Source organism: Numida meleagris, chromosome 7, assembly GCF_002078875.1.
Source record: "Numida meleagris isolate 19003 breed g44 Domestic line chromosome 7, NumMel1.0, whole genome shotgun sequence".
NCBI classification, from domain to species: Eukaryota; Metazoa; Chordata; class Aves; order Galliformes; family Numididae; genus Numida; species Numida meleagris.
The window spans coordinates 21,937,189-21,952,229 of record NC_034415.1 but is presented as its reverse complement, the minus strand read 5'-3'; the positions used below and the strand labels follow the sequence as shown (position 1 = coordinate 21,952,229).

The 15,041-nt window shown below is 51.9% G+C and overlaps 1 protein-coding gene across 1 annotated transcript; it reads right to left on the bottom strand.

The window, feature by feature from the left end:
• FOXE3 (forkhead box E3) lies at positions 5,841-7,496 on the bottom strand. Its single transcript, XM_021405032.1, has one exon. It carries the CDS (start codon positions 7,494-7,496, stop codon positions 6,324-6,326), a length of 1,173 nt encoding a protein of 390 aa, XP_021260707.1. The 3' UTR covers positions 5,841-6,323.

Genomic DNA, 15,041 nt, shown 5'->3' with positions numbered 1-15,041 from the left:
ATATGTACAGATCTGCCTGCAAACAGGTTTCTAGATACATTTTGCCTCTTGGCTTCAGATAAGATGATGTCAGCTGGCAACTGTAGCACTGATACTGCACACATTCCATTTCCTCTATCCCTATGTTGGGAAGGTGCTGAATAAACAGGGAAAAAGGCTGAAGTCTGCAGGGGGAGGTGAAGCATCTCACCAAAGGCCATGCAGAGCAGCAGAGCACAACACCTTAACCCCATCCCCTAATCCAGCAAAGGACAGCCAGGCAGAAAAGAGGCTGTACAGCTGGTGGACATTTCATCAGATACAAACAAGTGAAAATACCAAGGCAGGAAGCACCGGAACACCCCAAGGATGAAGCTGCACAGTGGTCAATCTCAGCTCCACTGCTCCAGCACGTGGCTGTGGGTGCCAATGCCCCACCAGGTCACAGTGTCACCCCGCAGTCTGGCACTGCAGGGGGCAATTCTCCATTTCTGTAAAATAGGTGCACAATAGGTAAAAGGAACACGCAAGAAATCCATCCCTGGCAGCTCCACATCACTGAGAACATCCCCTATGCTTTTCTTTACACCACCAAAAGAAATTGCTGTCCTAAGCTGAACAGAGGATGAAAGAGGGAAAGCTGCTAACACACAGAAGCTGCACTGAGGGCTGCTGAAGGAAGGCTGATGCTTCACATCTGGCTTTGCATTTCTTGAAAAGACCTGTTTTCTGCTCAGCATCACCCAGCCAACCGCATCCCACTAACCTACAGTCTAGATGCCAAGTTATAATTGCGTTAGAAGAGGGCAGAAAGCATCAGGATAAAATATCCCACTGAAAATACATCGCTTGGGTCCAGCCGGGCAGCGGCTGAGCTGCAGCTGGGGATGGGAGTGGGATGAGGGCTCAACGCTCTTCGTCCCCAGGACCAACCACAGGCTCAGGACCCCGCTGCACGGCGGGCTGCAGGCTGCCGGCACCGCTCGCTGTGCAGAGATAAGCGTGCCATCTAGAGGAAATCCCCTTCATCGCCAGGACTGGCAGCTGAAAATTATCCAATAAAGGATAATTAACCTCTGGCTTTGGAGAAAATCCTCCAGCCTGCTCTGGGCTGCTGTGCAGGCACATCGTGAGGGGCTGGTAGTGTGCCGAGGTGACATGGCGAGCACTCAAGGGCCACCACTGGGCTGTCTCCTCCCCATGACCACTGTCACAAACACCCCCTGGCATGGGCATTTGGATGGAAAGGTGGAGAAGGAAATGTGCTCTTCCCACAACCCATGCACCTGCCTGCCTCTGGAGGAGGTACAAAGTGGGCACATAACACAGTGCATGTATCATATAATGCCCTCCAGCAACAGCTGGCAGCAGTCCCAAACCCAAGAGTGAACATGGCTGCAATGGGCACCCTCGCCATCAGCATCTCTGGATCTGGGAGATGCAGTGGGAGTCCATGGGGGCAGCAGGTTCATGGGTCTTGCACCCTCCAATGGCCAGGGTCAGCCCCACCAAGCACTCATATCCCAAGTACACAAATCCATCCAGTCCTAAAGATAGCTGAAAAACAGTGATCTAGGTCTGAGCATGGAGACAGGTGCTACTGCCCATTGGGGAGCTGTCTTACATAAATGAGAAAAAGTGCAAAAAAAAAAAAAAAGAAAAAAAAGTGCAATTTTGCCATGCAAAAAATGTTCAGGGACAGAGAAGGAGCAGGGAAGATCGCACATGAGGGAAACCTTATTCTGCAGGGAGAGCAGGTGTGTGCTTACGCAAAGAGCACCTGGAGAGGAGCTGTTTGGCACCGAGTTGCTCGTGTGCTGTCCCCGCACCTTTCCTGCCTGCACTGCTCCTCACCACCCACATGCTGGTGTCCCCATGCAGAGGCAGATTCGGGTGTCCCCTGGCTTGAAGTGAGTACTCTGAGCACTGCATGACACTGGAAGTTCATGCACTGCACAAGTCTTGTATTTCCCATCACTGCAGAGAGGAGCCTCATCGTAATAAAAATCTGGGCTCCGATCCTACAAACACTTATGCCTGAGCTTAACTCTAAGCACGTGAGCCGTCAAAGGGGACCATTCATGTGCTTAAAATTTAAGCATGTGCTTAAGCGTCTGTAGGCCTGGAGTCCGTCCGTGTGGGGATTTGTGCACTAAGCCCATATTCTGAGTCATTATCCTTTTCATGTCTTCTCCGGTATTTCAGAAGATGCTTCAAAGAGGAATTTTCAAGTTCTTCAATAAACTTTGCCTTTCCGAGCAGCCAGGATTCCTGCCTATTCTATGGGGCAATTCTCCTGCGCCCTGTCCCCTCCCCCTGTCCGCGATAATCCGGTGCTATTTCATGCTTGGCCAGACAATTAAGCCCTCTTGCTGCTTGGCTCTGTCTTTGTTATGTATAATTGTTCCAAATAATTAGCCACTATTGCACGCTATTCTGAAACGACTTTGTATTGCAATTATACTTAGAGGGTGAGCATCAGCTGAGGGAGAATCCAAGCAGCAGACAGCCTGGAAAGAAAGGGCCGGGGGAGATGCTGCTTGGAGCTGCTCTTTGGCTGCGGGATCTTGTCCAGGTGTCACCTGGCTGCCACCTCGTGGGTGCTGCCCACAGTGCAGAGGGTGGAGCTGTGCTCGCTGCCATCACCTCCATTAGGATAGGGCCAAGTGGATGTGTTGGACAACCCTGTGCAAAGAAGGGAATGCACCAAAGCTTTGGGATGTGTTTGGGGTCTGGCAGCAGAGTGTTCCCAAACATTCTGGTAGTTCCAAACATTGGGTAGTTCTGGGATGGCAGATTCCCAGTGACGAGATGGGTCCAGCAGCCTTCTGTTTGCTAACCAGCAAATATATCTCTGCTGTGGAGGAGTGCCAGATGGGATGCTCAGAAGTTATGTCTCCATGCGAGGCATCTTTTTGAAAATCAAAACGATGCGGTGCAACAGAGTTACATTATTGTTACTCAATCTCTTGCCTTTCAAGCTGGGAACATCTGAGAGGGAGGTAACCAGGAGCATGGGTTGGTCTGACCTGCACTGGCAAATTAATTCCTCCAACAATGCAGGCTGTTTCCTTCCAGCCAGTAGAGCTGATGCAAATTGCAAATGAACTTTTCCAGGTGTGTACACAACCAGCTCAGGTGCAGCCTTCCTCCATGCAGCACCAAGGTACCGCAGGCCAGGGCTTCTTGTTGGTGTTGGGTGTTTCAGAGTTACTTCAACACATGCATAACGGTCCTATTGCAGTGTTACAACTTCTTAGTCTCAGTGACAAGACTGGGAAATAAATGGCCCTTGGATGCCCTCCCAGGAGCCTGCAGGTCCCCTTTCCCAGCCTGGAGGCTGCATCCCACCCGCTGCTCTGAGCAATGGCTCTCTCTGAGTGAATCTCATCCCCTCTGGTCTTGTCTGTGCCCCAAGCCTCCGTGACACCCTGCTTTGTCCCAACTAGGACAAACGCTAAAAGGCCACACAAGGAGCACCTTCGGGTCCCCTTGCCCAGAATGGGGCAGGGTTGGAGGATTTGCTCGGAGGCTCCGTAAGCCCCCCCCCGGAGCCGGCCAGGAGCGGCTTCCCAGGGATTTCCACTGGAGGTCAGTGTTGGCCTGAGCACAGGGGCTGTCACTCAGGGCCACCTCGTCCCTGTCCCGGGGTCGGCACGGATGGAGCCCTCCCTCGGATGCGTTTGTAGAGGGGTCCCGGGGTGGGACAGCAGCGGCACACTGGCTGCAGGATGTGATCTGGTCATCACGTCACACTCGTGGGGAGGCCGAGGTCAGGGTGGCGTTGGGTGGTCATGCATAAGGGACCTAAATATGAGGGGGTAGAGGTGATGATGCAACCCTGACCCCCCAAGACACAGTGCTCAGCTGGCACTGGTTGCCCAACACCGGTTTGCTCCAAGCTTTCTATCAGACAACAAAGCCCATCTTAATTGGTTCCACTGCACCCACCACCCATTACCCATCAGTGGTTGGACTTAAAGGCTCAGTCCTGACCTCTCCATTTAAAATGGAGAAACTGCTGGCTCTCTCCAAGTTATGTATTCACAAGGGACAAAACACTGCATAAAATCAAATATCATTATGATCTAAAATATCCAACCCTGGAGTTGGTGGCAGACAACTGGCAGCATACGGACAGAATCTGACACTACTGGAGGACCAAGAAGTACTTCACAAAATGTACTGCTATTACCATCCCAGCTAACGCTGTTTGTTTGCACCCAAGTGCTCCCTGGGCAGTTGGGGTTTCTGAAGGAGAAACAACTCCCGGTTCCAAACCCGAGAGACCCGAACCCAGCCCAGTTTTCGAAGGGCTGCTCTGTGAAAAGCCACCTGCAACAGCCCTGATCAGCATACCAACCTCTTTGGCACACTTGATCCCAAAGGATCACACTCATTCCACAATAGCAGAGAGCAAAGAAAGTTTTGCCTCTGGCTTTTTGTGTGGGTTGGATGGGGATGGTTATGCATGTCATTACTTAATGTTCCCTGAACTCCCTGGATGTTGCTAAGTAAAGAGAGGAGGATTTCAAAGGAGACTTGGTTTCACAGTCCAAATCTGGGTGATAATTACTCCTGTTTCATTCAAATCCCTCTTTTTCACAAAACGCGTAGTCTGAAAAGACACTAAAACAGACCAAGGGCACAGGTATAAACTTTACAAAGCTTAAAACTACTCTGTCTCAGCACAGCTCATGCTTTACATGACACCTTAATCCTACTCATTTGCTAGATTCACCCAAACTGTAAACAAAGCTTTGAAATGAAAGCTTAAATCCTAGTTGGGATACATTAAGTTAACCAAGAAGACACTCTTAAGGCATTAGTGTAATGACAATCACAATACAAGTGCCAGAGGTTTGTGCATGGGGGGATTAATATCTGAAGGGAGAGGAAGAAAAGGGGTCTGGTCCCTGTACTTTGCAGCCTCTTTGGCAACACAGGGCCTGCAGCGACAGCGGCTGCGTGCTGCTTGGGGGTGCTGGGGCTGCCTGGCAGGGGGGCCTGGGGTGCTGGGGGGACCTGCAGCTGGGCGCTGCACCCCAACATCTGGGTGCTGCACCCCAAAACCTGGGCATCTCAGCATCGAGGTGCTGCCCCCCAGCATCTGGACCACATATCAGGTTGGGGTCATCCACTCTCCCCAAGCCACATTTTGTTGCTGCCACCACTGGGGAAGAGCAGGCTCAGCACAGCACCAGGTGTCCCAGCACCAAGCCTAGAGAACTGCAGCACCACTTGCCCACCCCCACCACCATTTCCCTTTTGTGTGGCACCTGGCTCCCCCTAGGACACCTCTTTGTGCACTGCCAGCCCATAGCTCCCAGCATGCAGAAAAGCAACTTCTTCTCTCCCCTTCCATACCAACCGCACACTCAATTCTTACAGCGCACCTGGGATAACGGAATGAAGAGGAACAAGTGGGAGCTCCCAAAATGGGGACACAATCCAGCCGGGGGGAACACCTGCCTCACTGCCTGCCAGGGCACTGGGGACAATCCTATAAATAGAGAGTACCAGGCTGGGCAGTGAACATACTGGGTTTTAACTGATGTGCCTAGGGAGGAAAGCAGTGATATCCTAACTTGGGGTGCTAAATGGGGGTATCACCTGCAGGGGATTCCTGCTGTGCCAATGGAAAGGTACACTTTGCAGCTCCCCAGTGATGAAGAACTCGACTGCATCCTTCCCACAGCCCAGCAGCACTTAGCTCCCATTCACTTTTATAAAAAATCATAGTAAAATAGCTTTAAAAAGCATCACTAAAAATACAAGTCCTGCGGCGGTGACACAACAGCAGCACAATAACGTGAGCAGAGGATTTCCTCTGGCCAGAGCAGGGGAATGGCAGCACTAGACAGGTTGGAAGGAAAAGCTTTATTTTAAAAAAGTCTTTTCTAACAATAAAAGTCATTTTTAAAAATAGTAAAAAGAAGTAATCAGGGTGTTGTTTGTTGTCTTTTATCCTATGGGGGAATAAGAGGATAAACACCTTAAATATTCATTTAAAATTGGTTTAGTGGGGTTTTTTGGTGACTCATTCCAGTGATGGAGGAGCACACAGGGAAGAGGAGATAGCCCATTTGTGGACCATTCCTTGCTTTTGGGGTTCCTGCCCATTGCACCATGCGAGCATCGCTTCCAGGAGGAACCTCCTCTCCAGTTAAACACAGCTGGGAAAGAGGAGTCAGAAAGAGTTTGGTCCCCTTCACCACGCACATGGGGTTGTGTCTGCACACAGCCCAAGAGCAGGACCCTCATCCCACCCACTCAATCCCCACAATGGGGACATGTCCATTCATCCATCCACGGGATCCTTAGAGCATCCATCCATGGTCCCATCACATGTACCGCTCCAGGCCGGCGGTGAAGTTGGGCTGCCTGCCATAGGCATTGCCGGAGCCAAACTGGCCGAGGGGTGATGCGGGGAGCCCCAGCAGCTGCTCGCTGTGCTCAGGGCAGGCAGTGGGGCGCACAGTGGGCAGTGCCAGTCTGCTGGGAGCCCCATAGAGCTGTGGGCTGCCGGGTGAATAGCTGCCCTGCCCTACGGGGAGATGGGGTGGCGAGGCGGCGTAGGGGTATGCCAAAGCATTGGGGCCAGCTCGGCTCAGCAAACCAGGGCTGACGGGCTGCGGCTGAAAGCAGGGAGGCTCCGAGGTGCTGGCAGAGCAGCTGGGGGCTAGTTCAGTCCCGGTTAAGCCCAGTGAGGGGTGGGCCAGCTCGGCAGGTGGTGAGGGCTGCAGGGCCTGCTGCCCGCTGATCAGGCTGTCAATGCTGAACATCCGTGAGTGCTGTGCTGGCGGTGCCACTCCAGTTGCGTAGGGATGGAAGACGGTGCCCGAGAGCTGGGGGCTGTAGGTGGGCGAGCAGAGGGCATTTGGGTAAGGGGCGGCAGGAGCCACCGGGCGGACGGTGGGTGGCGGGGTGAAGGCGCTGGAGTTCTGCATGTAGCCTGGGTAGGTGGTGATGTCGGTGCGCTTGAAGCGTTTCCTCCGGCGCAGGAAGCTGCCGTTGTCGAACATGTCCTCGGCAGCAGGGTCCAGCGTCCAGTAGTTGCCTTTCCCGGGGTGGCCGGGCTCGCGGGGGATCTTGACGAAGCAGTCGTTAAGGGTGAGGTTGTGGCGGATGCTGTTCTGCCACTTCTTGGGGTTCTCCCGGTAAAAGGGGAAGCGCTCGGTGATGAACTTATAGATGCCCCCCAAGGTGAGCTTCCTCTCGGCGGCATTGGCGATGGCCATGGCGATGAGGGCGATGTAGGAGTAGGGCGGCTTGCCCCGCTGCACCGGCCGCTTCCTCCGGCGGCCCCCGGCGGGCGGTGGCGGCTCCTCGTGGGGAGGAGGAGGAGGAGGCGGCAGCGGGGGGCTGCTGCCGGCACCTCGCGGCTCCGGCTTCACCTGGGCGGCGGGGGGAGAGCCCCGAGGGGGACCGGGGGAGCCGGGGCTGGCCGAGGCGGCGGGGCAGGCCGCCGGCAGCGTGCACATGCCTCGCAGGCAGGGGAAGCCGGCCGCGTTCATATACGGCCGGAGGGGTAGGGGAAAAGTGGGGGGGGGCGGCAGGACTAAGAGCCCCCCGCCCAAGGGGGAAGGGAAAGGGAGGGGAAGGGGAAAAAGGGAACGAGCGCCGCGGCGGCACCCGGCGATGGGGAGCAGGGCCCCGAGCTGCTTTGCAATATATAGGGCGGCCGCCCCCCCAACCCACCCCGAGGGGCGTGCGGAGCCCGGCCCCTCTCCCCGGGGGCCGCGGCGGGGGGGAGACCGCCGAGGACGGGGCCGTTCTCCCACGGGTAAATCCCCCGGCCTCTCTCTGGGGTTTTCTTTGGCAGCGATGCCCCCGGGGGAAATCCGCTCCCGAGCGGGCTGGGTGATTTTCCGGGGCGCTCGCTTGATTTTTAATTCATTTTTCCTCCGAGGAAAAAATAACAAAGTCAGATGAGTCCCGTCGACAAAAGCAGGGCGAGTTTCATCCCACAGCCGGCCCCCATCCGGAGGGCAGGTAAGCCACTCCCAGAGCCCCCCCACCACTTGGATTTCGTTTTGTTTTGCCCTGGGAAAATCACTCCATGCGGGCCAGGACGCAGCGGTGGCGAGAGCTGGAGTTTCTCTGCTCAGAGCAAGCCCCGGTTTAATTCCTCTGCACCCTGATGAGAGCTCCTAGGTAAGGAAACCAGACGCAGATTTTTCATTTTCCCTGTGAGAGAGTAGGAGGAAGGGATGCTCGGAGCTAAGGGCTGCCCGTAGGTGTGGGAGATGCACGCAGAGATGGCATTTTGGGGGTGCACAGGAATAAGGGGTCCTCTCCATCACTATGCATGGCCGGGGCCAGAGGTGGGCACCACACTCAGAAAGCCTCATTGGATTTCAGGGAAAAACACTTGGATCTCTTCATGTCGTACCATTCGCTCCAGAGCTGATGGGCAGCCCTGCCACTACCACAGCTGGGGGCTGCTCTATTGGCACCAAGAAAAGCCCTGGGCTCTTATGGCATCCTCATCTGCCACTGAGCATTGCCTCTGCACCTCACACTCCATCTGCACTAGGGAAGGCTGGACAAGATGGGGGAATTTTAGAGCCACATCACAGCTTGATATACAGCTACACATCCACGTCCCATTAAAACAGGTGGAGATGTCTCAGCCACTAACGTGCTGACAGATCTCTCATATCCCCTGAGCAGTAAAAAAAAATAAAAAATAAAAAAAAATCACAGCCATCAACTTTGCAAATTAGCCTGAAGTATTTTGAACAGCAGAGCAGCTAAAAGCCTTTTTTCCAAGCTCTTCTAAAAAGATTCTTCACCCCTTTTCTTTAAGCATTTCCTGGTGGTTCTATTTTACAGTCCAAGTTAAAATCCATCGCCCAAGTTATTTCCCACAATCACTTGTTCTCTCGCTTGTGTCTGCCTGTGTTTTTGTTCTCATTTTATTTTCCATTCATCGTTCACCTCCTGCTCTCTTCAGGGCTCAGACAGGGAAACGCAGGGTCCAGCAGAATCACAGTGGGTCTGATCCTGGTTGGCCACTGAGCTGCTGGCAGCATGGGGCAAACTGCTTCCGTGTCCCTTCTGCCAAACGCAGACAACAGCATGAGCAGGAGAAGCATTGGGTGTACAGAAAGTGCTTCCCTTGATAGTTTTCTTTTGCTTAAATGGAAAACAGCTCTTCAGAGCAGGGGGAGCAAGGGGAAAGCATGGCAGGGACCATTCATGCACCCCCAGAGAACCAAGGGAAAAGGACACAGATACGTATTTCTCCAGGAGCGTGCATTTAATTTGAGCGTGTGTCTGAATTATGGCAAATTACCCTCTGCAGGATGGAAACTTCTAGCTCTGCAGGCTCACACAGGTGAGACTTTCATGCAGACACAGAGTGGTATGCATCTTGATTTCACAAGAAGCAGTTTGAGAGGAAAAAGAGTTAAAGGGTGCAAAGGTTTTCTCATTTGGTCCCGCAAGCAATCACATCACTCTCTTCCTTTTTATTTTAGTGGTCTAAACTTCAGAAAAGGATTTGGAGATGAGAATGCAACACCACAGCTGGGTCCGGAGCTACCTGCACCTGCATAGGAAAAGCGATCTCATTGGGACAACAGGATGCAAAGACCCAGACCTTCGGGGTGCTCATAGCCCAAGGCCCTGCTCTGATGTAATTGTATCCAGCGTGGAAGAAGCCCCACGCTGGTCTTCAGTCTGACTCCAGCTGGTGTTGTGTCACCTGGGAGCTGCTGGGACCGTTCACACCACTCCCAGCCTCACAGCATTGGGTCCTGGATGTCAAACTGGTTTTGACAGATGGATAAAGCAGCAGAGCAGGGGTTGGGCAAGAGCACACAAGCAGGAAACAGACTGCAGTGTAGCACTGAGAGAGGAAAGCCAAAACAGGCAGACACTAATTCCAACACCTGCTTTATCACTCAGGGTGATATAATAAAGATGGCAACCACACAAATGAGATGAGTCTCTCTTTACATTGACACAATGCAGAGCAAATAAACCATGCTTGCTCAGTACCTCAGCCACCCTGGGACATGCTATAGGTATGGGATTGAGGAGGTCACCTGTTCCTCTCCCACCAATTGCTGCAGCAAGCAGCCCAAAGCATCCCGCAGCCTCCGAGCTGGGTTTTCTGGGGGATGCTGCCATGACACACAGCCTGGTGCTGAAACACTCCATCAGCAATGATGAAGCATCAATGTGCTTCCTTTGCTGAAAGCTGGCCAGGTAGCACTGCCTTGACATAGAAGCAGATGGACCCATCCCCACTCCCACCCTCATCACATCACTGCCTGAATCCAGCCATGCTCCTGGCCCCCAGCTGGAGAATGCAGAAGCAGCTCCCATCACACCACAGCTCCTTTTTCTTTGCAGAAAGTATAGGTAAAGCATTTACCAAGCTGGGAAACACCATGGAAAAGCATCTAAAAAAAACTTGTAAGCCACCCTTCACCTTTGTGGAGAAGTTTTTCCCCCCCCCAAGATGGCTACCAAAGATTTTCTTCCCCAAATTAAATTTGTAAAGTTCTCATCCATTTCTATAGGATGAATGGGGATGGGAGGGGGATTAAAAACAAATGGCAAAACAGAACAGAACTTTTTCCTTTCTCCTTGCCTATTTACCGAAAATAGTACTATTAAGTGAAGTATCTATTTATTTAAATGGAAGGGAAATAGAAAAAGATTTAAAGTTACCGAAACCATCATGGTTTTTAAGTTCTAGAGACTTGACTTCCATGAATTTCAGTACTCTTGTTTCAGAAAAACTCAAGATCTAGGGGTCATCAACATTTAATTTTTCCTTTTTCCTGAAAGAAAATAGTCTATTTTTTTTGCTCCATCTCCACATCCCATTGCCAAAACCCAAGCCAAGGCCGAGCTGGTGGCTCAGCAATCCCTCCTGGTGCCTATGACACACTGAGAAGAGCAAAGCCACAGTTGTGCACAGGGTTAGTCAGGAACACATGGATCTCTCTTTTTATAAAGAAATATTAAATGCTCTAAAATACTGAAGAGGCCACTATGATCACTGTAGTGCAACCACAGCACAGGTCAGAGAAGAACCTCTTGATGAAGCTGCCCTAACAGTGCACTGCTCAGAGCAGAGCACACCCACATACATCCTCCTGTTCAGGAGGGATTTCAGCTTTATTGTCCACAGAAGGGGTGGAAGAAACCTTCACACAGCATGACTGAGGACTACCCCTATAAGAGCAGATCTTCACAAGGAACCTCCGCATCCCACTTAAAAACCATCCCTTCCCATCAGAGCCCTGATGCATGCAGTCCAGGTTTCCCAGAGCACGTGAAGTAGATATTAAAACCAGTTGTCCTGCAGGGTTATTCTGCAAGGCTCATACATGGAATTTTGGCATTTCCATCACAGAAACAGGCAACTGGGTCCATTACCCTCCTCTAACCACCGGACTGATTAGCTGCAAGGCCAGGCAGACAGCTGAAATCCCATCTTGCTTGCTCCCGACCCACTCTCTTTTTTCCTCTGTTTAATGCTCCTGCCAGGAGTGATTTCATTCACTCCAAACATAATAGCCTTTTCCCTCCCCTTAGGCCAGGAGCACACCTCTGTCGTGGAGAATTTCCCTCTGTCTTGTACCTTCCACCCGATCTGCCTGCAGCCAGGCTGGCAGGTTGGGTTTTTTTTACCCTGCTTAAAATGCTTTTGAAACAAAGGCTCTTTAATCCCCCTTGGCCTGGCTAGTCACCTCTGTCAGTCCCATCCCGATGGTGTAGGCAGAGGAAGGATCTCACATGGAGATGCCCATGAGGTGGTGGGACCAAGTGTGATCCTCACCCAAGTCCACAGGTTTGCTTGGAGAGAGGTCTCCTAGACCCACATCCTAAAGCCTGGCAGGAGAAGAGACAAGGCCAGGAGCAGGACACCTGCTGCCATGTTCCCCAGCCCTTCAGCCCAAAGTGTGGATGTCTTGCCACATATCTGTGCTGCTGGTTATCTGGAGAGGATACAACCTGGCTCAGGTTGTAGAGACCTCATCTGCTTTTGAGAGTATCCCACGGACAATCGATGACTAAAACTTCATGCTAAAGGAAATTTCAGGAAAAGGGTCTCCAGCCACAACAGGCCATTGCTCATCACATAATTTCCTCATGATAAGGCAAGAGAGGTGATTCAGACTCAAATCAGACTGGACAACTATGAATCACAGTGTTTGTCTCACATTCCTCCTAGCCAAAACTATCCCTGCCCAGTGCTGCTTGGGGCTGGGAGAATCTACCCAGAATCTTTTTATTATTATGTAGGTCCACAGAAACCCAATGAAACCTTCTCCAGTTCTGAAGTGCTGTGGTCACTGGGGTTCTCCATCTGGGATGGGAACCCCCACATCTCAGTGGCACTGGATGCAGGGAGGCAGCTGGCACCAGCAACAGATACCATCGGACTTGGGTGCACAGGGAAAGCAGTTGTGGTTAGTCCTTTGTGGCTTGTTCTGCAGAGCCCCACCCATCACTTCTGCTCCTGCCTCAGTGGATAGAAATCCAGCTGCATCTTGGCTTATCAGGATGTGGGATTTGCCAAATTGCTTCAGTATGGATGAGCCCATGCCAGTCTTGGCCTATTTGTTGGAGTTCCAAGCCACTCTCACATCTCCTGTTTTTGGCTTTCCATCTTCATGCCTGCAGCTCCCAAGGCTGCTCCACAACCATCACCCCACAGCTCTATGACTCAGGTCATTGATCTGCCCCGCTTGTGTTAGGAAACCCCATAGGCCCACACAGAGCTGACTTGCCTTGTAGAGGCACAAAACCCCACAGCTGACAGCTGCAGTTCATTCTTCCACTGTTTGGTGTTCCCTTAAGGAGCTAGGGACTGGATGAGTGCAGCCAACAAAATCACAGGGGATGGACAACAAGCAGAGCAGCAGGGAAGGCTTCTCACCTGGCAGGTGTCCTTGCTGTAAGCATCCTGGCAGATAGGGACTGGCCTCCATTCCAGAGTCATCACAGGTTCCTCAGAGGGGGAAGGATTTGTTCACATTTCATTGTTTTTTCCTTGGACCATGGTTGAGGAACCCCAGTTGCAAAGGACAGTGTGAAAACCACGATCCTTCTTGCGCACCCCAGAGGGCAAAGAATGACCTAGCATTGCTCATGGTGGTGAAAAAACAGACAGATGGGATGGATGTCCCATTTCTTTTTAAGTTAATCTCAAGAACTTGGCTGCCTGAGCGACAAGGCTGAAGAGCTTTGGGTCCATGATGGCCAGCTGCCAGGAGCAGTGCTGGCCAGAGTCCACAGAGGGGATGTCAGCACAGCCAGACAGTGGTCCTCGGCTGCTGGAGACACACTGTCATCTCTCCACCAAAAGGAGACCAAACAACCAAGCAAACAGCAGCACATAGCCTCCATCAGCAGGCACAGGCACAGCAGGCACCGAAGCCATTGCCAAATGCTCTCATGGGCCACCAGCTGAGAGCTGACATTAGGCTAACTGCATCAAAACTCATTAAGTCAGTTATTGCCTGTGTTCCCAAGGGGCTGAAGAGGGACTCCAGCAAGCGCCGAGCATGCTGCAGCAGTGCCAGGACCTGTCAGGGTACTCCGCCTCTTTCGGTGCTGTTTCCCCTACATACTCCCAAATAGGGAACTTTGCAGCCCCATGCTCAGCAAGTGTCTCACTCCAGAAGGAAGTGGAGACCCCATGGCCTGGGGTCCCTGGAGACCCAAGCAGGATACTGAGTCACCATTCCCCTCATGTATCCAGGGATCTCCCCCGCAAATCATGTGGGGAGCAGTACTGGAAGGAGCCTTACGATTTAGGAAACCAGTGGAAGTTAATTCTTAAGGTGGGACATCTTTGCTCAACAACACAGAATGCACTTGAGGAGCTGGCAGCTGCTGACCACTGCTCAACAGCATCACTTGGAGAGGAAGGGTCAGAAACAATGGGACAAGTATGGACTTATGTCCAACACTCCCACCTCCTTGCAATGAAATTATTCATCGTCTGCCTTGGAGGTGTGCAAACTCATTAACCCGTACAAAGGGACGAAAGGAGAACATCACCAACCAATGCCAGCACCTCTGGCTGCACAGCACTGAAATTATGGGACCAGGGCTTTGGAAGCAGCAGAGCACTGCAGTGCACTGCCAGCAGCCCACACCAACAGCTGCAGACCAAAAGGCAGCAGCCACATCACCATTGGCCTGGGCTTCACGTGTCACTGATTGACTCAGGTTTTAATTACACCCCAGTATCCCCCTGTCTCCTACAGCACAAAGCTTTCAGCCAGGCAGAGCTTCAGAAAGAGCAGCAGTGACTATGGCAGCCCAACCTTCAAGCCAGATGCTAACAGCTTTGGACAAGTGTGGGATTTTTACACCCCTATCTGCAGGGAAATCTCATGTTTAGTGCCCTGACTGCAAGCAGGTCACCCTTAAACCCCTGAACATCCCAGGCAAAAAAAAAAAAAAAAAGAAAAAAAGAAAAAAAAGAGGGAAAAAAAGCAGTGCCGGAGGGGAATTGTACTGGCTCTAATCCCTTCTGCCATTCTGCATATTCATGGAACATTGTCATAACACATCAGCAGGACAAAAGGTCTGTCGGCACCTCCTCCTCATGCCTTTGATAAACCACGAGACAAATGCTGAGTAAACACTTGGAATCCATTCACTGCCCTATTCTCATCGGGATGAGAAAGTCCTCCTCTTTCTTGCAGGCCCAGAGCTGCTCAGCCTAATAAAGTACGGCCCACGGGCTGTGAAAAGAGAGGCCTATGGATGGTGAAAACATGGATTATCTCATTTCACCCTCCTTGTATCAGACCCTGCTCACATTTTGAGTGCACTTGGGCTGACATGCAATTATGCACTGAAAAAAAAAATTAAAAGAAAAGCCATGGGGAAGAGGATATTTAGAGAACGGGAGAACTGTCTGCAAAATTTCACAGATGACCTTTCCCTAGCGGGAAAGTGATTAGGTCCTGCTCCATGATGCACCCCAGCCATTGCCAGGAGCTTTCGCATCAACATCAGCATTTCCCTAAATATTGCGGTGCCAGGTAAGAGAAAACAGCACAAACTGAGCTCACTTC